Source organism: Miscanthus floridulus, chromosome 6 (genome assembly GCF_019320115.1).
Source record: "Miscanthus floridulus cultivar M001 chromosome 6, ASM1932011v1, whole genome shotgun sequence".
NCBI lineage: Eukaryota > Viridiplantae > Streptophyta > Magnoliopsida > Poales > Poaceae > Miscanthus > Miscanthus floridulus.
In genome coordinates, this window is record NC_089585.1 from 90,405,702 (window position 1) to 90,432,207 (window position 26,506).

Genomic DNA, 26,506 nt, shown 5'->3' on the forward strand with positions numbered 1-26,506 from the left:
AATAACTACTACGCCCAACCGAGCTGGCCATAGGAGCGGCATCAAAGCCAGCTCACCGGCGGTTGCCCCCACACTCTGGCGAGCCTTAGCCCTAATTGAGTCAACCAGCTACTCTAGGAGCAAGAGGACCTCACCAGTAATGTGACGGACAGGCTGGGCGAAGTCACGAGGAATGGCAATGGGCTGGCCATGCGCGCGAGGTGGTTCTGGTTCATGCCGGCCATGGAGAAGACGTTCCCGGTGATCTGCTACACCGTCAGCAAGGTCACTGCACGGGCGAGGCAAACGAGTCAAGGAGAGGCAACTACCGTGCTCGATTGAAACAAAAGAGCAAGGAGCAGTGCCCTAGGCTGAGAACTCATCTCGCCAGCCATGGCAGACCACCGAGGGGAAAACTCTCCCCATTACCTCATCGAAGGAAGGAAGCTCATCGAAATGACCCCAATCAAAAGCGAACTACTCTAGCTATTTGGGCGCACGGTGAATTAGAAAGGGATGGACTGCACATGGCCAATTTGAGGGCGACGACACTCAGATTAATGGTGATGACAGAGATGACAAAAGCTTAAATTAGCGCCCAACATCGTACTACCACCTGTGGTGAGTTAGGCACGATGCTGTACATCAATGTGACCTCCAGACGTGCGCACCAGTTCAGCACTCCAACACGCGATCGTAGCTCTGTGACACACAATGCGAGGGTGGCACGACACTACACCATAGAGGCCGACATGTCTAGGAAACTGCAGAGTGGCGTGGCATGAAGCGTGGATGGGACAACAAAGTTAGGCGAGGCAAGGCCATGCATGTGTAGCCAAAGTGTCAATGGCAACAGTGGCCATGCAGGCGGTGCGCGTGAGCGTGCTCAGGTGAGTGGCGACACCAGTTCAGACGAGCCAAACACACCGATAGACGTGATGGCGAGCAGTAGCAAGGCGGACGTGATGGAAGGGTAGAGCATCCAGGGCCACCGGGCCGTAGTGCGTGCGTGTGTGCGTGGGTCATGAGCCAGGCGCACAATAGCGGTGATGATCGGGAGGCAGTGATGGCCAAATGGCTAGCGCGCTATGATGATGGGTGGGCAGTGGCGACTGGGCGTGTGCAGCATGCGCGAGCTACACCAGAGCGTGGTGGTAGGAGGCGGTGGCCAGCAGCGTAGGGAGCCACACGTGTGAACGTGGCTGCACACACGCGACGGTGGCGACACGGCCAGCGTGGTAGCGCACGCTGGGCAGGCCAAAGCAGAGGTGCTAGGCCAAGCGGAGGCGGTGACCACGACCGGAAGTGGAAGACGTGTTGTGCACGCTTTTAAAGCTGCTACCACGACCAATTCAATGATCCAAAAACCAAACCAGCCATTCTATCCTCAAGGGGGTACATAGGGCTATTGACCTAAGCCATGACATCTCGCCACTTTATAAGCCGATCGCTCTACAAAAATTGCCGAACATGGTTTCGTCGACCCATTTACAGACTTAAGCGAAATGACTAAACCTCGAACGGTTTCGCGTCGAAATCCATTTTAGAGCTACTTGATATACTAGCTAGCGAACCTCGTCCTCGACCGCACATATTTCATCATCGCCTATGAAGTTTAGGCTACCAACTTTACTATGTTCCACTGAAGCATTCAGTAGCATTTCCGTCCGATAAAAAATCATTTAGAACCCTAAGTGATAATCCACGACACGAAATATAACATTCATTTCTTGTTTCAAATGAACGTTTCAAGTTCCGAATATTGATTTATACTCTATAACACACACATTTACTCTCAAGTATGATGCTCATGCAGTGTTTTAGCAAAAACTATATAATGTAACACTGAGGGTGTTACAACAAGCACTCGACCGCGGTGGGCTTGGGAGGCCCCGTGAACTCGTACCGGATGGTGTTGCTGGAGCCGGTGGAGGGACGGTAGGCGCTGCTACCGCCCCTGCCATGGCCAAGTGAGAGCCTCCCCCTCTTCTGCCAGGTGGCCATCGTGGACCGCGCCGGTCAGTAGGGGAGGAAGTGGCTGGTGGTGGTCGACGGCTGGCACCTGGAGACGTGGGCGCCGGCGGACGTGGTGTTCGTCTATGACTTCCTAACAGGCGCATGGCGGCGCGACATGCCCATGCTAGGCCCATGCTGGTCCTTCTTTACCTGAGCGACCATCGATGGCGTCGTGTATGTGGCCGGCGGCCACAATGACGAGAAGAACGCCCCGCGGTCGGCGCTCGCCTACGCCCCGGACACCGATGCGTGGGCTCAGCTCTCGGATGTAACACCTCTGGTGTTACGAGCTCGCTAAGCTCTGAGATTATAACCTGAGAGGTAGATATATAAATATAGTGGGTTAGTTTACTTAAATGCGCTAATGAAAATCCTAACAAGAAAATAGGAAAAGTAGTTTTAATTGTTGGACTGTTGGCACAAAAAGCAATTTCTATAAATAAAAATAAAACATAACTTGTATTTAGTACTTAAATAAAAATTAAAGTTCAAGTTTAGTAGATGGAAATGCAACATTAACTTTTAGAAAATAGATGTTAACTGGTGTTTTGGGAGCCCAAAAATCAAACTTGATGGTATGATAAGCTCTTTTCGTTAAGTCGGCAAGTACTTGAACGATTGTTAAAATACCATTTTTGCGAATTAGTTAAATGGTGCTTAAATATTTTGCTTCTATGGGTTAGTATAAGGTATGGACTATTGCATGAAGTATTTGTTGGTTGAAGTTAACAAGGTTTAGATCTATTTAAAATTGCGACAAAAGAGTTAATGGTTATTTAACCTCACTTGAAACCCTTAGCTTTCCTAGTATGGAACAGTAGTAAGACAATGCTATTTTGACATTTAATTTCTAACAAAAATGTTTAAACACTAGTTGCACGTTTTGGTATTGTTGATTGCATCAAAGTGAGTGCTTGAGCATGGCATAGGTCGACATTGTGTTGGATGTCACGTTGTCCGCTCTAAAATTGCCCAAACTTTGTTAGAACGCGTTGTAACCGCGTTGTTGGCACTCCATTCGGGAACAGGCACTCCATCGATGAACCCAAGTTGGCATTCTTGTATCTCTCCCTATGGTCGCTCTCTGGACATGAGGTTTGCTTCGTTAGCTGGGTGTTAGTATCGATCTTAGGTTAGGGGAATTAGTTGAGCCTCGATCATGATCGCTAGCGGCTTTTGCTTCGCTTTAAAATGCGTGCATGGCACCAGTTGATACCTCTCGACCCAAGTTCATAGACACCGTGTGCATGGGCATTGCTAGTGCCAGGCTCATGCCATGCCCGCCTGCTGCCGCTGGCCAGCTCGCGTAGCATCTTGGCCTCGCGATGGCTGGCTCCGGTTGGCTATGGCTAGGTTTCAACTGTCACACGCACACGCACCACCATTTGGTTGTCGAGCCACGCGTGTAGTCAAGCCATGGCTGCGGCCATCATTGCCAGGTTAGCATGGCAGTCGCTTTGCCCTCTAGTTCCTCAACCGTGCCGAGTCGTGTGTCTTGGTCGCAGCCACCTTCTCGTGCACACACGCTCTTGGCCACGCACCTCACCTACCGCTGCGCCGCTGGTGTGTCACGTGGTTCTATCCTAGCCACTCATCCCATCTACCTCTACTGCCATAATGGCGCATACTGCCCTACCTACGAGATAGGGAGGAGAGGATGGGTTGTGTATATCGATAGTGCCATGCCAGCACATGGTCGGAGTCGCTGTCGCATTTGAGGCACCACGCTCTCTGCTCCTTCAATTTGCCTAGCTCAAGGCTTCTTAGTCCAATTCCTCGCACTAGTGAGTAGCATAGGTAGTCAGTTAGACGCCCATTTTCCCTTAAGCCCGGCCAGTCACTACCCAATGACAAATTGGCATTTTTTGCTTGCCGCCGGTCTTGTGCGCCGTCGTGACCAGAAGGTTGGGGGTAAGGCATGTAGGCGTGGTAGCGGTTCAAATGCTCATAACCCTAAGCTCGCCTTGACTCCCTCTATCTGGTGCTCACACTTTTTTGGCCAGGGTGCTCATCGTCGGTGGAGTGATGCGTCGGTGTCCATCGTAGAGCGACGCCGCACCGCTCGGTCGCTAAAAGCTCTAGTTTGGTTTTGGTGAATTGATGAAATCCTAAGTGCTAACCTAGTTTATCAAGTGATCATGATATAGGTAGCACACTCCAAGTTGCGAAGCAAACAAAGATCATAGCATGATGAAGATGATGCCATGGTGATGATCAAGTGCTTAGACTTGGAAAGAAGAAAGAGAAAAACAAAAAGCTCAAGGCAAAGGTATAAACCATAGGAGCTATTTTGTTTTAGTGATCAAGACACTTAGAGAGTGTGATCACATTTAGGTTTGATAGCTGTACTACTAAGAGGGGTGAAACTCGTATCAAAATGCGGTTATCAAAGTGCCACTAGATGCTCTAACTCATTGCATATGCATTTAGGATCTAGTGGAGAACTAACACCCTTGAAAATGTTTGTGAAAATATGCTAACACATGTGCACAAGGTGATACACTTGGTGGTTGGCATATTTGAGCAAGGGTGAAGAAGTTAGAGGTGAAATAGAGTTGGTCGCAATGATGCTGGCGTCGGTCAACTGACCGGACGTTGGGTCACTCTGCGACCGGATGCTAAAGGGCTACGTCCGGTCGTGTTGTCGGTCAGCATAGTAAGAAGTCACAATGTGACCAGACGCTTGCAGGGTCCGGTCAAGCTTGACCGGATGCGTCCGGTCGGCAAAAACACGTTTTGGACCCTTACTGTAAACGACTGGATGCGGAGGGTCTAGCGTTCGGTCAGCTCTGTCGGAGCGTTCGGTCAACATTTCGACCGTTGAGATGATACGATCATCGTTGAACGTAGGAGACACGTGGCCGCCATTGGGCAACCAGACGCTGAGGAGCAGCGTCCGATCAGTAGGACCGAAGCATTCAGTCACCCCGCATTATGCCCAGTGAAGGGGTATAACGGCTCTATTTTGTGGGGGCTTCTATTTAAGCCCCATAGCCGGTTCAAGCTCACACTCTTGGCCATTTGCATTGACATAGCAACCTTGTGAGCTTAGCCAAAGCCCTCCCACTCATCTCTATCATTGATTCATCATCTTTGTGAGATTGGGAGAGAATCCAAGTGCATTGCTTGAGTGTTTGCATCTAGAGGCACTTGGTGTTCGTGTTTCGCTGCGGATTTTGCTTGTTACTCTTGGTGGTTGTCGTCACCTAGACGACTTGGAGCAGCGAGGATCGTTGAGCGGAGGTTGGTGATTATCTTCGGCTCCGATCGTGGTGATTGTGAGGGGTTCTTGACCTTTCCCCGGTGGAGAGCCAAAAGGTACTCTAGTGGATTGCTCATGGCTTGTGTGATCCTCATCTTGTGCTGGTTGTGCGGCACCCTATTGAGGGTTTGACGTGTGAAGCTAATTAGCGCGTGAACCTCGAAGTGAGTGAATCGCCACAACGAGGACTAGCTTGCCGGCAAGCAAGTGAACCTCGGTAAAAATCATTGTGTTCATCATTGATTCTGAGGTGATTAGTCTTCATTGTTATTCATCCTTGTGATTGATTGGTTCCTTCATCTACACGGCGGTATAATCTTCTTGATCACTCTCTTTACATTACCATAAACTAGTTGTCAAGCTCTTCAGTGTAGCTAGTTGTGAGAGCTTGCTTGCTTGGTTAGTGTGGCTCTTTAGTTAGCCTTTGAGAGCACACTAACATAGGGTAGTGTCACAGCTATTGTGTGAATAGATACTATCTAAACTAGAATTGTGGTAGGTGGCTTGCATTTTGAGTAGGCTAGCGCAACACTTGCTTCGCCTCATAATTGTCTAACCATTTTGTTAAGTGTTGTTGTAGAAATTTTTATTAGGCTATTCACCCCCCTCTAGCCATTAGGACCTTTCAGTCACCCATGGCTAGACCATTTGCAGTGCTCCCCTGCTTCAACCGTCAGTGGGGAGTGCACCACGGTGAGCTACTAATGCTTCTTCACCATCTCTACCTTGCTGTGAGGGCGTAGGCTCATCGGAACAGTCGCATCACCACCCTAGATAGTCGCTCGCCGCTGTAGCTCACGCTAGTGCGTCTCTGAGTCCATAACCATCGCCCATCGTAGCGCATGTAGCCATAGAGGGTGACCGACCCACTAGTTGGGTCCGGCAAGGCCTCCGGTGGCTGACGTGGACGCCTAGTGCTGCCACTCGCTGTGCCGCCGTGCACGGGATGACCAGGGGTGCGCGTGGGTAAATTTGGTAAAATCCAGGGGTTAAGTGAATTTGCTAGAGAAAGGAATAAATAGTATTAGGACCTAGTTGTGGTTCGGGAAAAGTCTGAGGGCTCATTGGCTAAAGTGACAGCACAAGCTCCTCACCATGGGCCGCGCTCCATGCTGGCCTGACCTACTACGTGCGCCCGCGTCCCGCGTTGGGCCAGGCTCGGCTGTCGGGCCAAATCGTTGGCCACCGGCCCTTTTCTTTTTCTAAACCGTTTTCTAATTTAGTTTCTAAAGGTAAATTTGTAAATTCAAGATAAATTTGTGTAGATATCCAAAAATTGTGAAACCAATTTTGTTAGGTTTCTAAAATCATGACCTATCTACTAATGTATTTTGTTCACTTAGTTTCATAGAATTTTCAAGAGTAGACTAATTAATTTGAAGCACTAGAAATGGGTAAAACATGAACTTGTAGGAATTATTGTGATGAATTGGTAGTAGTACTGGCCCTAACATTTTTATAGTAGATTCCTAACATTATTAGGTGCTCACTGTAAGTTTTGTAGCTCCATAGGAATTAGTTTGTTAAGGTAACTAAATGAGCCCTAGTACAAAATATATATTTAATCAATTAAATGTCAAAAATAGTTGGGGGTTTGCAGAACGAAAACATTTTCCAGAAACAAGCCTTACTTATGTCTCTGTGTTGCATCCACGTATATCATAATAGGAACAATGGTGGATCGTGGAGATGACCGAAGTAGCAGAAAAGATGGTGCCTTGATGATCATGTCACCATGATGGAATGCTAACTTTTGGTTATATCTTACCTAGGCAAGCCCCGGTGCATAACTCCTATTATTCTAGACTTTATTTTATGCTTGTGCATTAAGTTTAAGGAGTTGGATGAAACCCACTTGCATATATATATCCTTATCCTATGAGTTTTACTAGTATGACAGGATCATGTAGATTGCTATGCTACAGGACTCCGGTAGAAGTCGAGTGATTGTCTGTCACTCGCGAGAGATAGGAAAAATATTATTGTTGTCATTATATTACTATCACATGGAATATATATGAATGATAATTAGAGACCGAACGGAATGGTACTTTGGATCTGGACTTGGTTAGGCATTCGAGCAAGGCTCGGAATGCATTTGTTCCGCCTGTGTCGATTGAGGACCGTCGGTCGCATTGGATTCTAGTCAGGTCATAGACTTATTATTCTAAGCACATACTTGCAGATGGTGGAGCTCTAAGCACCACACTGAGTCCAGAACTTAGGTGTGGGGGATTGGAGTCCAAGTTTGGATGGAGACCTAGACCCCTTGACAGGAGAGTGGTGGGTTAGTTCTGCTTGTGCCTAGAGTACAAGTGGGGCGTGTGTTTTAGGGTACCTAGCTAGGATACATTGGTTCGCGAATTGCCGTGTGATATGTTACGACTTGGCTACAATCTAGCACCATAGTAAGAATTGGAATATGAAAGATGGTAAAATGGTCCTGATTGCTTACCACCTGCTTGAAAGTAGTATAGGTGCTTACATAGAATGGTTAGTTAATAAACTAATGATGGCTACTAATAAAATTGAATATAAAGATGCACTCTTAGTAATGCTTCCTGCAGATGCAATAACCCACAAGCCAGATAGCCTTGCATATCCTTAGAGTCTTTTCTTTCCTCCTGATGGGTAAGCCTTGTGGAGTACAATTGAGTACTCAGCGTTTGTTCTATCTTGTTGCAGGTGATAAGAACATGTAGAGCTAACCATTGTGTGTGGAAACTTCCTGGTGGGCTCAGCGAGGATTTCCTCAACATAGCGGACATAGAGTTTATTTGAAACTTCCACCCAAAATATTTTACAATGAAAAAACTTATAACCTGTTATGATGTATATAACGGATCATCATGTTAATGTTTGACTTGTCATTAAATAATTTTATTTTCGCTAAAACTCTAATAACATGGTTATATTCCGCTGTTATAAATAATAAATATTATACTCTGATGTTGCATGAAAAGTGATGTAAAAAATGGCTAAAATGTTGTAAGCTTTATTCTCCCATTTATGACCCTGTTGAAAAATATGGATTTTCGGTTTCTCCCATGGGTTGTGCTCGACAGAACTATTCGATATAGCTCCCTTTTGAGGTGCTTAGTGTCCACAGGTGGTATCAATGAATAAATAAGGAAATAAAGCTTCAAAATCCTTTTCTAAACTAAAATTTGACAACCTATTTTTGCAAAAAGTTTGGGCATTTAACTACGAAATATATAAGTAGCCCTATTGTTATGGTTAAGTTTTTGGAATAGGTTTAACTAGGCTTTCTTCAGTGGACTAACTCTCGCAAAGAATACGATCTTTAAGTCGGTCGCGCTAGTACTGTTTTAAGTCATCATGACCATATTGCTGGTAGATGCTGCCGTTGTAGATGTCACACGAGTCGTATGGTGCACGGCTGACTCGTTCCTATTCAGAAGTTACTGCTGAACTGTGGCTTCGTGCTTCGTGTTCGCCTATTGTTCATGCCTGCTGTGACCCACGTCTCCCTGTACTCTTTTCTGAACTCTTGTTGAACCCTTGCCCTACAGTCGTACTAGTCATTAATGGCCTTAGACATCGCTCGCCTTGGATGCGCGAAAAATTTGGTCAATTCGTTTGAAGTGGCCCGCGCAGGAACCTTGTTGGACTGCGCCAGGACCGCTGACCGCTCTACCATTATAAGCAGGGCCTAGCCTAGCCATTGGTACCACCACTCGATGCACTTTAGCTCGCCTAGCTTTTTCTTTTGAGCAAGCTTTTCGCTCAGTCCTTCCTTGCAACCACCGCCAGGGATGGTAGTAGCCTGGGTTAGTAGTTACGGCCTGAATAGTGAGGGTTTTCCCAAAATCCTGTATGCCACCCTACAAAAGCTCAGAGTCAAGGATAATCCCGAGTATGAGGGCTGAGAGTATGAAAAGCATGGCACTAAGCGGTGTGAAGTTACCGTCTATATTGGGAAGAGTGAGGAGTTCCCTGGCATCACTGAAGCCTAGAATGTGACCGCAACTGGGTTTTGCTTCGTCGACACCTACCAGGTTGTGGCTCGCAAAGCCTTGCGGTACCTTTGCCAGATCTATAAAGAGCTCATTGCTCGTACCCCCATGAGGTTCTTTCCACCTTTAGAAAAGAATCGATGGGCATGGAGGGCTCGCATGGAGGCTTTGCAAGGGCGGGATGTGCAAGAAGACAGTCTAACCGTGGTGCACTTAACCATGTACCTGCTTGCTCTGGATGAGTAGTATGACTGGCAGGCCGTGGAGCTGAGGAAGTGCCTTCGGCGAGCCGAGGAAGCTAAGATCTTCTCCAGGATGCTCTAGGTGTAGCTTACCGAAGCGCATGCCAGTGCGGTAGCCGTAGAGAGTTGGGACACTGCCATGTCAGAAGCTCTAAAGGAGGCTTAAGATCGACATGCCCATCATTTGGGAGAGGCCTACCTTATCACAAGGGCTAAGCGGAGGACGCTGACTGCTGAATGGTAGGATCGCTTGATCATGGAGGGAATCCCTGTCCACCCTCCAGAAAGAAGGAGAACCAGTGTTATAGTACCGCCAGCTCCCCACCCTCGGAAGTGTCAGAAGTAGAACCTTTGCTTCCCCTCACTCAGCCACTGCCAAGAGAGGAGGCAGATCCATAGCCAGGGCGGTAGAAGAATCCGCCAAGCCCGAGAATGAAGATGTGTGGTCCAGCAAAGTAGATTAGTTGCCTTAGGGAGATGTACCAGTAGTTAGTGGTGTCTTCCGTCATTGTCCTCCAGTATTGTAATCTTTCCGTTGTATTTCATCCGTAGTTGTTGAGGTTGTCCAATCGTAGGAAAGGTGAACGAGGTGTCAAGAATGGGAGAGTGAGTGTCTGTATGTCGTACCAGCATGAGAATGTTCAGAATGTGCATTTTATTTATTTCGTTGTGTTTATTGCGTCCATCTACCCTTAAGTCTCATTAGACATGCTTACGGTTTTCAAAGACGATGTTAAGTGGGTTACAAGTGAAGTTACCATTTAGATGCCAGTAGACCAGCCGTGATTGGATAACATAGGACACTATATCGGCTAATTGTGGATGTCTCAGCAGAACACTTGAATCATTTAAATCAAATCCATTGTTGGATTTGAATTCCTTGTCCCTTGTTGTGAAAGGAACCCTTGTTCTTTGAATCTTCCCTTATAATACTCTGATTCTATGGTCTATGATCCCACCGCCTTCATTACGTGTAAGTTGGTAGTAGTTACCTGGTCAATAGCTTATGGTGCCACGATGAAACCGAGGCCCCCTATGCAACAGCTGCCACATGGTGACGCTGCTCGACACGCGCTGGTATCGAGGTTGTTGACCAAGTACATTTACCAAGTTACATCGCCATACCATTTTTTATACAAATATTCTTCTTGGAAATATTCGGGTGTTCCAAATGAGAAATCCACAATGGGTTGATAAAATAGTGTTCCCTCAAGTAAACAAGAGGAGGTGGTTTTGGAGGAAGCACATATGCCATGATCTTAGTTCACATGAAAGACTGGCGTGGTCAAAGCAGGGAAAGAAAAAGAAGAGCACCAGGAAAAAGTTAGTCTTCGGGTAGTAGGGAGTGCTTGGAAAAGCCTGAGTGGATGTCAAGTCCCAAGCTCTATGTCTAGCTAGACTAGGCTATGCACGCCGGGTCGCTGTCACCGCGTGCCCTACGGACGCCGTCTGTGTCGGGCCCATTAGCACCCTGTTCTTGCATGGCCGCGACATTGTGCTGCACTCACCGCCGCCGTGTACTGTGCGCTTCCCCTCCTGTTGGCTCTCGATCCCACACCTTTGTCCCTGTACCAGACTCCCCCTCTCTCCCTCCTTTTTCTTATTTTGGGGACAAGAGCACCAGGAAAAGTAGTTTTAATTGTTGGCACGAAAAGCAATTTCTATAAACAAGAATAAAACATAACTTGTATTTAGTACTTAAATAAAAATTAAAGAACAAGTTTAGTAGATGGAAATGCAACATTAACTTTTGAAAAATAGATGTTGTTAACCAGTGTTTTGGGAGCCCAAAAATCAAACTTGATGTTAAGATAAGCTCTTTTCGTTATGTCGGCAAGCACTTGAACGATTGTTAAAATACCATTTTTGGTGAATTATATTGAGAGAATTAGTTAAATGGTGCTTAAATATTTTGCTTCTATGGGTTAGTATAAGGTATGGACTATTGCATGAAGTATTTGTTGGTTGAAGTTAACAAGGTTTAGATCTATTTAAAATTGCGACAAAAGAGTTAATGGTTACTTAACCTCAATTGAAACCCTTAGCTTTCCTAGTATGGAACAGTAGTAAGACAATGCTATTTTGACATTTAATTTCTAACAAAAATGTTTAAACACTAGTTGCATGTTTTGGTATTGTTGATTGCATCAAAGTGAGTGCTTGAGCATGGCATAGGTCGACATTGTGTTGGATGTCACGTTGTCCGCTCTAAAATTGCCCAAACTTTGTTAGAACGCGTTGTAACCGCGTTGTTGGCACTCCGTTCGCAAACCGGCACTCCAGCGATGAACCCAAGTTGGCATTCTTGTATCTCCCCCTCTAGTCGCTCTTTGGACATGAGGTTTGCTTTGTTAGCTAGGTGTCAGTATCGATCTTAGGTTAGGGGAATTAGTTGAGTCTCGATCGTGATCGTTAGCAGCTTTTGCTTCGCTTTAAAATGTGTGCATGGCACCAGTTGATACCTCTCGGCCCGAGTTCATGGACACCGCGTGTGTGGGTGCTGCTGGCGCTAGGTTCATGCCGTGGCTGACCTGCTATCACTGGCTAGCTCGCGCAACGCCTTGGCCTCGCGATGGCCGGCTCCGGTCGGCTGCAGCCAAGTTTCAACTTTCACGCGCACGCGCGCCGCCATTTGGTTGTTGAGCCGTGCGCGAAGTCAAGCCATGGCTACAACCATCGTTGCTAGGTCAGCGTGGTAGTCACTCCGCCCTCCAGTTCCTCTACCACGTCGAGTCCTGTGTCTTGGTTGTAGCCACCCTCTCGTGCACACGTGCTCTCGACCACGCACCTTACCTATCGCCGCACCGCTGCTGTGTCCCTTGGCATGATCCCAGCCGCTCATCCCATCTACCTCTACTGCCACAATGATGCGTAACACCCCGCCTACGAGATAGGGAGGAGAGGACGGGTCGTGTATATCGGTAGTGCCACGCCAGCACGTGGTCGGAGTCACTATCGCATTCGAGGCACTGCGCTCTTCGCTCCTTCAATTCACCTAGCTCAAGGCTTCTCAATCCAATTCCTCGCACCAGTGAGTAGCATAGGTAGTCAGCTAGACGCCCGTTTCCCCTCAAGTCCGGCCGATCACTACCCACCGGCAAATTAGCATTTTTGCTCGCCGCTGGTCTTGTGCGCCTCTGTGACCAGAAGGTTGGGGGTAAGGCATGTAGGCATGGTAGCAGTTCAATTGCTCGTAACCCTAAGCTCGCCTTGACTCCCTCTATCCGATGCTCAGACTATTTTGGCTAGGGTGCTCATCGTCGGTAGAGTGACGCGTCGGTGTCCATCATAGAGCGCCGATGCATCGCTCGGTCGCCCGTGGCTAGACCGTTGTAGTGCTCCCCTACTTCAACCGTCAGTGGGGAGTGCACCATGGTGAGCTACTGATGCTTCTCTACCATCTCTACCTTGCCATGAGGGCGTAGGCTCGCCAAAACAGTCACGCCGCCGCCACGGATAGCCGCTCGCCGTTGCAGCTCGCGCCAGTGCGTCTCTAAGTCCCTAACCACCGCCCATCGTAGCGCATGTAGCCGTAGAGGGCAACTGACCCGCTAGGTGGGTCCGCGCAGGCCTTTGGTGGCCAACATGGAGGCCCAGTGCCACCGCTCGCCGCGCCGCCGTGCACGGGATGACCGAGGGTGCGCGTGGGTAAATTTGGTAAAATCTAGGAGGTTAAGTGAATTCACCATAGAAAGGAAGAAATAGTATTAGGACCTAGTTGTGGTTCGGGAAAAGTCCAAGGGCTCATTTGCTAAAGTGCCAGCGCGGGCTCCCCACCGTGGGCTGCGCTCCACGCTAGGTCGCCCTGCTGCGCGTGCCCGCGTCCTGCGTTGGGCCAGGCTCGGCTATCGGGCCGAATCGTTGGCCATCGGCCCTTTTCTTTTTCTGAAGCGTTTTCTAATTTAGTTTCTAAATGTAAATTTGTAAATTCAAGATAAATTTGTGTAGATGTCCAAAAATTGTGAAACTAATTTTGTTAGGTTTCTAAAATCATGACCTATCTGCTAATATATTTTGTTCACTTAGTTTAATAGAATTTTCAAGAGTAGACTAATTAATTTGAAGCACTTAAAATGGGTAAAACATGAATTTGTAGGAATTATTATGATGAATTGGTAGTAGTATTGGCCCTGACATTTTTACAGTAGATTCCTAACATTATTAGGTGCTCACTGTAATTTTTGTAGCTCCATAAGAATTAGTTTGTTAAGGTAACTAAATGAGTCCTAGTACGAAAATATATATTTAATCAATCAAATGTCAAAAATAATTGGGGGTTTATAGAACGAAAATATTTTCTGGAAACAAGCCTTACTTGACGACGTGGATACGTATACTAGTACATTAGTCATTAAGCTAGCTTGTTAGCTCACGGAGCGTAATCGTATTATAGAGTTGCAATTACCATTGATTAATTGCGTCTTTGCGTTGCATCCACGTATATCATAATAGGAACAACGGTGGATCGTGGAGATGACCGAAGTAGTGGAAAAGATGGTGCCTTGATGATCGTGTCACCATGATGGAATGCTAATTTTTGGTTATATCTTACCCAGACAAGCCCCGGTGCATAACCCCTATTATTCTGCACTTTATTTTATGCTTGTGCATTAAGTTTAAAGAGTTGGATGAAACCTACTTGTATATATATATCCTTATCATATGAGTTTTACTAGTATGACAGGATCATATAGATTGCTATGCTACATGACTCCGGTAGAAGTCGAGTGATTGCCTGTCACTCACGAGGGATAGGAAAGATATTATTGTTGTCATTATATTACTATCACATGGAATATATATGAATGATAAATAGAGATTGGGCGGAATGGTACTTTAGATCTGGACTTTGTTAGGCATTCGAGCGAGGCTTGGATTGCATTTGTTTCGCCTATGTCGATTGAGGACCGTCCGTTGCATTGGATTCTAGTCAGATCATAGATTTATTATCCTGAGCACATACTTGCTTATAGGAGCGGAAAGGCTCGTTCCTCTCTTATCGTGGGTTTCGGCTCTTTTCTGGACCGACTGATTGAAGACGGGGATGATGGAGGTCTAAGCACCACACTGAGTCCGAGACTCAGGTGTGGGGGCTTGGAGTCCAAGTTTGGACGAGAACCTGGACCCCTTAACAGGAGAGTGGTGGGTTGGTTCTACTTGTGCCTAGGGTACAAGTGAGGCGTGTATTTTGGGGTACCCAGCAAGGATATATTGGTTTGTGAATCGCCGTGTGATATGGTACGACTTGGTTATGATCTAGCACCGTAGTAAGAACTGGAATATGAAAGATGGCAAAATAGTTCTGATTGCTTACCACCTGCTTGAAAGTAGCATAGGTGCTTACATAGAATGGTTAGTTAATGGACTAATGATGACTGCTAATAAAATTGAATATAAGGATGCACTCTTAGTAATGCTTCCTGCAGATGCAATAACCCACAAGCCAGATAGCCTTTCATATCCTTGGAGTCTTTTCTTTTCTCCTGACGGGTAAGCCTTGCGGAGTACAATTGAGTACTCAGGGTTTATTCTACCCTATGGCAGATGACTGAAACATGTGGAGCTGACACTTATGTGTGTAAACCTCCTGGTGGGCTCAACGAGGATTTTCTTAACGTAGCGGACATAGAGTTTATTTGAAACTTCCACCCAAAATATTTTACAATGGAAAAACTTATAACCTGTTATGATGTATATAATGGATCATCATGTTAATGTTTGACTTGTCATTAAATGATTTTATTTCCGCTAAAACTCTGATAACATGGTTATATTCCGTTGTTATAAACAATAAATATTATACTCTGATGTTGTATGAAAAGTGATGTAAGAAATAGCTAAAATATTATAAGCTTTATTCTCCCATTTATGATCCTGTTGAAAATATGGATTTTCGAGTTCTCCCATGGGGTGCGCTCAACCGAACTGTTCGATATAGCTCCATTTCGAGGTGCATAGTGTCTAGTGGAAGATGAACGCCTTTGAAAACATGTTATTTCGGGCGGTTCTGCCACACCGGACATGGCGGAGGAGCGTGATGAGCCGAGCGCGATGAGCTGCGCGGGCTCTACGTCGCCGCCGGAGGAGGCGGCAGGTTCCTCGTTGTCGGCGGGTACCCGACGCAGGCGCAGGGCCTCGTGGCGCGCGACGGCGTCGCGGGAGCGGCGTCGGCGTGGCGACCGGTGGCGCAGGTGCCCGAGGACGCGCGCACTGCGGCAACCGTCTCCGCCATCCCGGATGGCCGCGTCGTGGTCATCGGAGAGGGGGGGATTGAGTCGATGACACGTGGGCCCCACATGTCACGGAGATGGAGGTTGCGTGTCAAAACCGCTCAAACAGCCTTGCCCCCGCTCAGGTGCTAAAAGTGAACGGTTTTGACAGTTGAGGTACCGGTACTAGACGGTTTTATAGTTGATGGCTAAAATTAGACCGACATAATAGTTGAAGGGCTAAAAGTGGACTTAATCCGTAAAAGAATAAAAAGAACAGTTGCTTGGATATAAGAGGGATCCTGAGCTCCTGATATGTAGCTTGCTTCCTTGCAGAAGAGGAATTCTTGGCTCCTCACTCCATGGCGCCTTAATCGATGCAATGAAAGATCGAATGTGACTTTTCCTTTCTCCTTCCCCTCTTTTAGACTCACACTCACACTCACACACAGTGTTATTATTAGAAGCCTCTAGTACTTGTTTCTAATAAACGGAGAAAAATAGGAAAACTGGGAGAGGCCCTCGCTGACGTCCACTATTTGGATGGATGTATGGTTCCGTATTGAAATGAAATAAACTAAAGTGTCACAGACTATGAATGCGTGTCACGGGTTCACGGCACAATCGTCAAATTTTTCTGTGAGCGGAGGCAGCGCAGAGTTTGTGTTTGTGAATTGTGATGGCTATTGGTCAAGTGGTGGCCACTCTGTTCCGGTTAGAACATCCTGGAGTCCGGTTCTTCCTTTGCTAAATAAATGGAAAGTGATCATTATATATACTGCTATACATAAAGCAATTAATCAATTCCAAATTTAAATAAATTTATAAAAAAACACTGTCAGCATTTAATTCATCAAAAAGATTTATTATAAGAACAAATTCTATGATTAATCTAGTGATACTTATTATATATTATAGATATTGGTAGTTTTTATATAAATTTAATTAAATGTGAGATTGTTTGACTTCTTAAGACAAGACAATAGAGACTTTCGTTCTTTCGGAGGAGTTCTAGGCCGTGTCTAGGTGCACCGAATCGGCGGCGCATAGATCACTGTAGCTATACTGTAGCTACAGGGCTGTTTTGTTTTTTTTGTTACTAATTGTCCTATCGTTGACTAATTAGGCTCAAAACGTTCGTCTCGTAAAAGTACAACCAAACTGTGTAATTAATTTTTGATTTCATCAACATTTAGTACTCCATGCATGTACCGCAAGTTTGATGTGATGAAGAATCTTCTTTTTACATAGTGTTAAGGTTGAAAATTTGGTGGAACTAAACATGGCCTAGAAATGTACTTCCATAGCAAAAGCCACTTACTCTTGCCAAGCAGAGTACACGAAAGGAAACCGGACGATGCGGTTCATGCCGTTCATGTGGTTTGAGTATTTGGAATCGGCCCCACAGTCCCTCCATGATAGATGCCCTGTTTGCTACTGTTAACTGATTTGTTATGAAAAAAAATATTATTTATTGACTGAAAAAATACGATTTATAAGCCAAACGAATAGAGCGAGAGAACCAAAATTTCGGTCATGTTTTATTCTCTTTGTACTAAAATACTTCTTGCGAGAGAGAATCAAGTGAGGCCAAAAAACGATCCTTACTTGAGTATCAAGACTAAGTAATTATCTTGCGACGAAAGGTACGGTGGTAACCTGCGAGCAGATTGCGCATGCGTGTAATTGCTAACAGTAACTTTTAGGGAATGATGGACTTGAACAGCAAGTTAGAGCAGAAATAATACTCTCCTAACCGAGAATTCTCTTTATTTTGAAAAGGCCCCATGTAATATAAATATAAAAAGTACTATTGGTGTTCACGTAGGGCCTGGATCATAGGATTTTAAAATTTGAATTAACATGCACGGCAAGTAAATTAAGTCATAGGCATGCATCATCTACAAAATCATGCACATTAGCTGAATAGAAAAACCTAGAGTGCCCTACAAAATCATGCACATCCTTTTCATCCCCACCACAAAACGGCAAGCAACAAGAAAAAAAGAAAATCCCCCACTACCCCTTAAATCCCCGGAAAATGCAGATTTAGCTGAGCGCAGGTAATAAACAACCAAAAGAGTCTCAAGACTCCAAGAAAACCCCCGTCTCTCTGGTCTGTATAAAAGGGCGGCGCCACAGAACTTGTCTCCCAAACAAGCGAAGCCCATCATCCTCCGATCCCCAAGCAGAATTAAACCTCACCTAACCCCCTCCTCACCTCCCATGGCCGACCATCACCCCCTCGCCGGCGAGCACCCCCACCCATCGCCCGCGAGCTCGGCTGCCACGGCGCTGGGCCCGCTGCTGCTGCTCCCGTCGGAGCTCCTCCACGAGATCCTGCTCCGCCTCGCCGTCCCGGAGCTCCTCCGCGTGCGCTCCGTGGCGCGCCCGCTCTCCGGCCTCATCTCCTCCCCGGACTTCCGACGCCTCTACCACCTCTCCTCGGCGTCCTCCGGTGGCGGCGGCCCGGCCGCCGCGTGGCTGCTCCTCTTCAAGAAGCTCCCGCCCCGCGACGCCGCCATCAGGGGCTTCCACGGGCCCTCGGGCCGATGGTTCCGCATCCCCGTCTCGGCCATCCTCGCCCCCGCCGTGCCACCGGGCGAGGACCTCTACTTCCTGGCAGCGTCCGCCAGCTCCTTCCTGTTCGCCGCCAACGGCCGCCGCGAGCTCGTGGTCGTCGACCTCACCGCGCGCGCCGCGCGCCGCCTCCCGCCGTCCCCGCTCGGCCCCCGCGGCACCTCCTCCTGGCGTCGCTTCGGCCTCAAGCTCGTCGCCGATCCCCCCGGATCGAACCGGTTTAGGTACCCGTCCTTTTCTTACGGAGAGGGTCTTTCTTACTCTTACGGAAGAAAATAGAAAAACTTGCAAGCACCACTAACCTCCTCGCTCTCGGTTCCCAGTTTTACCTTTACCACGCGGGGATTCTCAATTATTCCTCGTCACTACTAAACGGCACATATAGTACGAGTAATTAACAGTGCCCAAGCAACAGTTAACCCGCAGTAAAATTCGATACGAATCCATCAATGTCGATCTGACGTCAGTGTAAAAATGGTTGCTTTTCCCTGCAAGGTTTCTGTTTGCCGAGCTGGTGAACAACACGCCATTCCTCTTCGAGTACCGGTCCGAGACCGACACGTGGCAGGAGTCGGAGGCGGTCCTGGCCGAGGAGGGGGCAGAGCCGGCGGCCGCCCCAGACGGAGACGGCACCTACCTCTGCGCGGCGCACGCCGGGCCGGACTGCGTGATGGTGTACGCCGGCCCGCGTGCGGACGACCGCCCGGTCTTCTTCCGCCCCCGGTTCCCGAACGCCGCCGCCGCGGGACACGGCGGGGACCGGCTGCACGTGTACGGCGACGGGAGCGCGGCCGTGGTGCGGTCGGCGGCGATCGACGACCCGACGAGCCGGACCCGGGTCAAGGTGGTGACGGGCGTGGACCTGTACGGGTTCGGGGCCGGCGGGTCCGTGGGCGGCGACTGGGAGCTGGTGGCCAGCGTGCCGGGCGACCTGGTGGAGGGGTTCCGGAAGCCGTACGCCGTCATGACGGGGCTGCTGGCGGAGCGGGAGGGCGTGGTCCGTCTTGTGCTCATCTCCAACTGCCGGGGCGCGTGGGACCTGGTGTGGCTGTCGTACGACCGCGCGCGCCGCGAGTGGCGGTGGGTGCCCGTGCCGGACTGGGGCAGCAGCAAGGGGCTCAACATGGCCGGCATCGCCGTCTCCTCCACCTTCTCCCGCCTCTGGCCGCTGGCCGCGCCGGCGTCCAGCAGCAGCAGCAGCAGCAGCCACCAGTGAAGCGAAAGCGATGATCCGGGTGCCCGTACTCACATGTGATGCGTGCGTGTGCTGTACGTACAGGTGTGTGCGTGCGAGAGTGGGCGAGTGCTGGGGGGTCCAAGTCCAAGTCCAACGCGGCCGTGTCCCAAAGTCCCCACGCCACGATATGTGACACTGAGCGGCGCTTCGTCGTTTCATGCGGAGTGGGACCGTGGCGTGGCGTGGCGCGGCATGATCCCGCATGATAGCTTCGCCGATGGGGACAAGTCCGTGAGAGTGAAATGTTTCGATAAGGAATGGCTAGTGGTGTGTGCGTGCTTCTATTTTGTGTATAATACAGCTGCTACTGCAAGTTTAGATGTGCTTTATTACTCGCGTCGTCAACTTAAATCGCGGCAATGCGCGACAACACGTGGCAAAGCACCTTCCTCTGGTCCTCTCTCCCATCGTCCTCGAGTCTCAACTTCGATTCTGCCCTGTGGTCTGTGGACTGTGGTCAAGAGGGAAGCTCACTCTACCCTCTTCCAGCTGCATCACTGCAGCCTTGCCTTGTCATTCTGCAACACTAGTGGTTCCTTGTTCGCTTCGCTGAAAAGCCAGGCTGAAAAGTATGGTTCGTTGGTTTATTATGAGAGAAAAATACTGTACCATGGTCGATAAGCTAGACTGGTAAGTTCAAGCGAAGCGGTCAACTTCAGGTCCCAGGGTTTCTTCTGGAGTTCTGGACTGTCCGATAGATGCCTGTTGCCCTCGACGTCGCTACCTAACACAGATTAGTGAGAAAGACTGGAGGGAGAAAACGGGTCGCATGCTTATGCGATCTCCACTCCACCGGCAAACGAGTAAAGCACAGGTAAAGCAGTTGGGGACACACAAGAAGAGCGCTCGCTTAAAAGCGACAGAATGGGGGCGTTGTGCATCCATCCGAATGTAGGTGGTCCGTCCCCGTCGATTTGCATCTTGCTTCTGATGACACAAAAGCAAATACACGACTCTAAAGTTCTGAGGCTTCAAACCCCAGAGTTTTATCCACTAATGGGTAGGCCAAATATTGGGAAGAACAGAGTGCAACAGTGGCGTTCTGAAGAAACAATCATTTCTGTTTTGGAAGAACGGCAATCAATCACTTCACCAGGTGTACAGGCAGCCTAGGGTGCTGTTTCCCCCACCGTTGCTGTACCATCCCCGGCAATGTTCCCTGCTGTACTGAGCTGACCTGGTGCTGACAAAGCCAAGGTGGCCTCTCAGCTCTCGGACGGTCGTTAGTTCAATTCCGGGTACCTCTCATGGCAGCAATGGAAGGGTGAGAAAGTAAAGATCGGATAATCAGTTTGATAGCCGCATTCGGCTTGCTGAAACTTGGCTGAATTGGCTGAAAAATATTATTCTGGTTGAATTGTTGTGAGAGAAAAACATTGTTTCGGCTGAAAAAACAAGTTAAATAATACGGATTATAAGGTAAGCCGAACGGACCGATGTGATCCATGCTCGAGCATTGGGAAACACCAAAATCAGGCCCTGTATCATGATGCGCCCTGGAATGAGCGGTGGGAAAACGCGGTTCACCCCTCATGGTACAAGATTATTCTCGGCTCCCAGTTCAATTTCAGATCATTTCAGATTCTTTTCACCTCAAATAGTTTGGGTGGCATTCTCGGTTGTTTTCATCAAGAATCCTAATTCAAGCGGTTCCGAACAACACACCTTGTCGTGTCCTGCTGAACATTCAGCTGATACTACTGAAGAGAACCACGCATCAATTTCTTTACTGTGACATGATTCAATTCAAAACACACAATTTATGCATTTGACGTCGGCACAAAGGGTCAGGGCCGTTTCCAGAACGGCATTCACTGCCGGCTGTCAAAATTTGCTCATGTTACAAAGAAAAATTACCAGCAGCTTGAAGCTGCACACTGTTACAAACTTGAAAGCCATGAATTATTTTAATACCAATTATTTCTGCTCACTGTAATCACTCTCCTAACTACAACTTCTGATGGAAGCTATTGAATGGGGGGTGCGTTCGACTGCGAGCTCTCTGTTCCAGTTGCTTGGCTCGTCACGGATCCATTTGTCTGCTCCACCAGTACATCATCAGTGCCTTTTGCAGGCGCCTTGAGTAGCGAGGGATCTACTTTCTCTTGGGCTTTCTCCTTCTTCAGGTCTTCCTTAGCCAAACTCGAGAACTGCTTGTCCAATGAGCTCACCGCGCCTAGCCACGCGAGGACGGTGACCAGCAGTATGCCGCCAAGGTATGGAGTTGAATTTGCCAGGGATCCGAATGTCAGGATCATGAATTGTTGGATAAGTGCACCACCGGACTTGCCCAGCGGGTTGCAAACAACATCAATGGCTGCCTTTCCTTTTACCTGCAAACAGAGGGAACTAGAGTTGGCATGTGCAGTAGAATAATGGTGCACACAGTGGGACATCAAGAATCATTGAGCCACCCACGCCTGGTTCTAAGTTCAAGGACAAGACATTTCAGAGATATTTGGGGAAAGCGGTACGATGTTCACAAGACCTGATTTAATTGAAAAGTATTAGTTATCGTATCTGTCATGTAGCAAGCAGCAAGATATAGCTAATGCCATTTTTTAAGGTACAGGACCAAGAGAAGGTACATTTACATACGATATTTAACAGGCTTTAGAAAAGACCATATGCATCATCAGAAATTTTGAACAGGCTAACAAATAGCTGCGCATATAACTAACTCACTAGTCAACATAGAGCTTTTATCAATTAAATTTGTTGGTCAGAACTATATAAATTTATCTTACATGATTAGATGAAAGTAAGCATCACAAGAGAACAAAAGATCAGCAAACAAATACAAAATCATGTTAAAAATACCTTTAAGTAACACGAGCATAGTTTGAAGAAAGACATAATCTGGAAAGATCAACAAACCTTCATATCTTCATCCAAAGGAATATACGCCATTTCCTTGCATGGGTCAAATAAACTGTACTTTGCACTCTTGCTAAATATGTTTTGCATGGCGCCCACATAAACGGCTGCCAGTAGGGGGGTCATACCCATCGTGGCAAGCATAGGAGTCAGTGGCTGTCCAAACAAGATCAGAGAGAAGAATCCGACACCAGTCAGCAATAGAACGGTGGGGGTGATCATTGCAGCCACACCCCAGCCAAATTTTCGTAGTATAAAACGTCCTAACAACATCATTGTGAAAGTTGCAATTCCAGTTGCAGTCGAGAAATCACCCATGAAAGATGAGTATTCATTTGGACTAGGGAACTGCAGTGAATAAGAAAAGTGTTACTGAATACTGAAAACAGATCACAGTAGGAACAAAGCAACATGAAAAGAACAGATAGTTGAGAAAGATTACCTGTGCCTTGAGTTTTGATTTCCATGTAACTTCGACAAGATTGATACTAATGCCGTAAGCAACCACTAAGGTGGCTAGATCCCTCACATACCTCGAGGAGAGCAGAACCTTCAGACTCTCTTTCATGCCAAGTTTAGGCTTTTCCTGTTGAACAAATCGTTACCAGATTGAGTTGAGTAGCAATAAAAAGGGGGAAAAAGGGAGCATGATAAACCACAGCTACCAACCTTTTTCTTCTTACGATCAGACTTTGGAAGTGAAGGATCATTCAAAACAAACTTGTTCACTCCCCAATATATGGAAGTTATGACAAGTCCAAGAAGTACCACTATGCTCATCATACCTTTCAAAGATACCTCCCAGCCATCAATTCCAGGACCCAATGTCTTGCGCAAATTTGAGAAATACTTCACAGTACGCCCAGAAAAGATAAGGGCAATATTAGCCCCAAGGCCAAATAACGGGTAGAATTCCTTTGCTTCATCAACTGTGGTAATCTGGAAAAAAAATATGAATCAGATCAAGCTGGAGCCTGAAGGTTCAACATTTGATGAGAATTTCAACAAATGCGAATATAAAAAATCCAAATTTCAGACACCAGAATGCCATATAGAGACATAGAGCTGCTGCAAGGCACACATTTCACTTGGTCGGTTCTCCAATGGCATCCCAAAAACCTAATAATAACTCCACCGAGAACTCTGCAACCAAGAGCAGCAGACACTCCTCCCCTTACCTCCCCTATACAACCTTTTAACCAACTCTTGAAAATGGATCCACCAGTCAACAAGAAGGGATAATATGAGATAATATGAATGCTCCTCGTGTGCAACATCTGGGTGACGTGTCCATACTCTTCAAAGGTGCAGCTTATTCAATCAATCAGATGATGGCTACTGCATTTAAGATGTCACTCCGTGGGCTAAAAAGCTTTGAATCACTGATTAGAAAAACACTAACCCCTCCACTCTAAGCACTTGTTGCCATCGACTTTCTATGTTCTTCGAGTTTTAACTCTGACCATTATTTTTTCATATTAAAATATAGTTATAATATCTAATAAGCATGATATTATGAAGATAGCTTTCAAGAAAAAACTACACCTGATTTTTATGTTTCCAAACTAAATATTATGAAAACTATTGGCAATCAAAATTTTAACAGTTTGGCCGTATTTTGGTCAAAGCCTCAAGTATTTGTAACTAGAGGGAGTAGTATCTAGCTGGAAACTCTCTCTCTCTCTCTCAGACTTGTGAACAGTTGAACACTCTTCATAATACTCCCAGTTAGAAACCTTCCCATCAAGCTAATGAGGGGAATTCACGGGAAAGAAACTCCCACAAGAGTTTGATATGGAGGTAGAAAGGTTACATACTAGCACACATATGAGATAATAATAAGGTTGCTAACCAGAAAAACAAATTATGAAATCAACAATTATGAGCTTAATGCTCCTTAAGGACACATGGTTGACAATCTTAGTGTTGACAACTTCAGATGCTCAATGCAAGATACAGTTGAAACACATGCTGCCATGTACTGGGTGTACTTGGTGATGTTACAAAGAAAAAAAAGTCAACCAGAATGTTTTATGATTGATCGTTGTTTAAACAGAGTTTTTTGAGCAAAAGAATTGCTTCAAGGTCTTCAGTAGTTGAGCCGATTTCACTCAGATGCACGGAAGTAAATTAAGGAATCAACCAATCATGCTACAAGAGTGGTGCCGTTGTGTCACCTTTTTGAAGTGTATTGTCTATTGACTTATTATCGAGTTGATACTCACTGGTGGTTGTCTTTCTTTACTACGCAGTCAAGCTTATTCCATGTTTTGATTTCCCTTTTTTCTTTTCTTGTTTTAAGCCTTTTTCACTATGCATTTATTCTCTTGATGTCAGTATGTCACAGTGAGGCTTCCCCTATCGTATCCCTCGTAAAACAAGAAATCGTAGTCGAATAAATAACAGACGAATATACCCAACCAGGGCCCTTCCTTTCTGTCCATAAAAGTAGCCCTAAGACAGAGACACGTTAGATTTGCAAGTCTAGATCCACCAATAAATACTTCTTTAGAAAGGAGTTATAAAGTGTGAACCATATCCAGCCAAGTTGTTCAATGTAATAGACATCCACAACCAATTTGAGACTGACAATAGCTCAACCTCATTTAGATCATGGAAAGTGAACAATAATGGAGCCCAACATATTCATAAAAGAAAGCAACGAGCACCTAGATTTTTTAAGCCTGAAAGTTATGCAATACAATGAGCCAAGCTACAATGCAGGGCCTACTAAAAACCAAAATGTCTTATTACCAACCCATTATCCCACGAACAAACCATTACCTGCCTAAACTAAACTGATAAGAGACAAGTTTTACCCTTCCATCTTTTGTCAGTGTCCAATAACCAAACCATCCAGTCAAATCATTATTTGCTATCAGATGGTTCAAAACAAGCTGTTTCACTATAATTAAAGAAGTTATTAACACTACATGGCAATATTGATCCAAGAATCCAAAGTTCAGACTGACCTGATTCGCGAACCCCCAGAAGAGCACAGAGATGACGACGCTGCCCCAGAGCTCAGCCATAACATAGAACAAGCAGAAGCTCCAAATCCTCAGTATCGCCACCGGACCAAGGAAACTCGGGCCGAGCGCGGCGAGAAGCTTGTCCGCGAGCGCGGTGGGATGGATGACGTCCCTGAGCGGGTAGAGCACGAAGGCGAAGGCGCCGAAGAAGGCGATGAAGGGGAAGATTACGGTGTAGAAGAGCAACTCCCGTGAGAGAACGTTGGAAAGCTTGGTGTAGAGGAGCATGAATCCGATGGCCATGGGCAGGTTGACCCAGGTCTTGAGGAAAGGGATGATCTCGGCGCTGCTCCCCTTGGCGGTGACCACCAGCACATCCTTGGTGTCCCGCAGGATGGTGTAGTTGAAGAGGATGCAGAAGAACATGAGCCCCAGCGGCACGATCTTCTTGAGCGTCTTCACGTCGATGCCGAGGAATTTTGTACTGGACTCCTCCGGCTGCGGCGCCGGCGCCGGCACCGCCGCCGAGGCCGCCGCGGCCTGGGCGCGGAAGGACACGTCACCGCCAGCGCTGGCCGCTCTCCGCTTCAGGAACCCGTTTCCCAGAACCGCATCGTGCCGCGGGAGGAAGGGGCCCCTCGACGCGAGGAGCGGGGACTGGAGCGCGGGCTTGGCGGCGGGGGAGAGGGAGACTGCCCGCGGGCGCGGGAGCGGGAGAGGGAGGCGCAGGCCGGCGCGGGGAGGGAGGAGGGCGGCGGGCCGGGCGTGCAGGAGGGCGCACGACTCCATGGGTGCCGTGCCGTGGCTTTGCCGGTGGCGGCGGCGGCGCTCAGGTCGCTCGGCGCAGCGGCCCCTGTCTGCCCGCCTCCGCCGGGGAGAGTGGCTGGTCCAACCCCCGAGACGCGAATTGTGGGTAAAGCAGGGGGGGAAGTAGGTCGCGGCGCGGCGGTGGAGGAGCGATATTAAACGATGGCGCGTTCGTATGGCGATCCGATCGGCCGTTGGTTTGCGGGCCGGAAACGATCTCGGCGGTTGAGGCGGGAGCGGGGTTGGTGGTGGGCGGAACGAGACAGCGCCTGGCCGCCGCCCGACGCAGTTTCTTTCGAGTCAGCACCCGGCAGCGGCGGCCAGGCTCGGCCACCCGCCGCGGCGCCG

The 26,506-nt window shown here is 47.6% G+C and overlaps 2 protein-coding genes and 1 pseudogene across 2 annotated transcripts; 2 read left to right on the forward strand and 1 right to left on the reverse strand.

The window, feature by feature from the left end:
* The first annotated feature begins 222 nt into the window (after positions 1–222).
* LOC136460808 (F-box/kelch-repeat protein At1g15670-like) lies at positions 223–15,838 on the forward strand (annotated as a pseudogene).
* A 1,893-nt stretch (positions 15,839–17,731) lies between these two features.
* Positions 17,732–19,850, forward strand: LOC136456300 (uncharacterized). Its single transcript, XM_066456116.1, has 2 exons — positions 17,732–18,489; positions 18,761–19,850. Exons 1-2 carry the CDS (start codon positions 17,912–17,914, stop codon positions 19,479–19,481), a joined length of 1,299 nt encoding a protein of 432 aa, XP_066312213.1. The 5' UTR covers positions 17,732–17,911; the 3' UTR covers positions 19,482–19,850.
* Positions 19,851–21,203: 1,353 nt separating this feature from the next.
* Positions 21,204–26,506, reverse strand: LOC136456298 (ADP,ATP carrier protein 2, chloroplastic-like). The gene is made up of 5 exons (XM_066456115.1): positions 25,352–26,506; positions 23,049–23,318; positions 22,822–22,965; positions 22,380–22,727; positions 21,204–21,835 (listed from the first exon to the last, which is right to left on the reverse strand). The coding sequence occupies exons 1-5, from the start codon at positions 26,138–26,140 to the stop codon at positions 21,470–21,472; spliced, it is 1,917 nt and encodes a 638-aa protein (XP_066312212.1). The 5' UTR covers positions 26,141–26,506; the 3' UTR covers positions 21,204–21,469.

What these genes read in the sequence shown, in the direction of transcription:
- LOC136456300 (XM_066456116.1), top strand. Translation starts at nt 17,912, where the DNA reads ATGGCCGACCATCACCCCCTCGCCGGCGAGCACCCCCACCCATCGCCC. An exon ending in CCCGGATCGAACCGGTTTAG is followed by an intron (nt 18,490 to 18,760) that starts GTACCCGTCCTT and finishes TTTCCCTGCAAG; the next exon opens with GTTTCTGTTTGCCGAGCTGG.
- LOC136456298 (XM_066456115.1), bottom strand. Translation starts at nt 26,140, where the DNA reads ATGGAGTCGTGCGCCCTCCTGCACGCCCGGCCCGCCGCCCTCCTCCCT. An exon ending in TCTGGGGGTTCGCGAATCAG is followed by an intron (nt 23,319 to 25,351) that starts GTCAGTCTGAAC and finishes TTTTTTTTCCAG; the next exon opens with ATTACCACAGTTGATGAAGC. An exon ending in AATCAAAACTCAAGGCACAG is followed by an intron (nt 22,728 to 22,821) that starts GTAATCTTTCTC and finishes TATTCACTGCAG; the next exon opens with TTCCCTAGTCCAAATGAATA.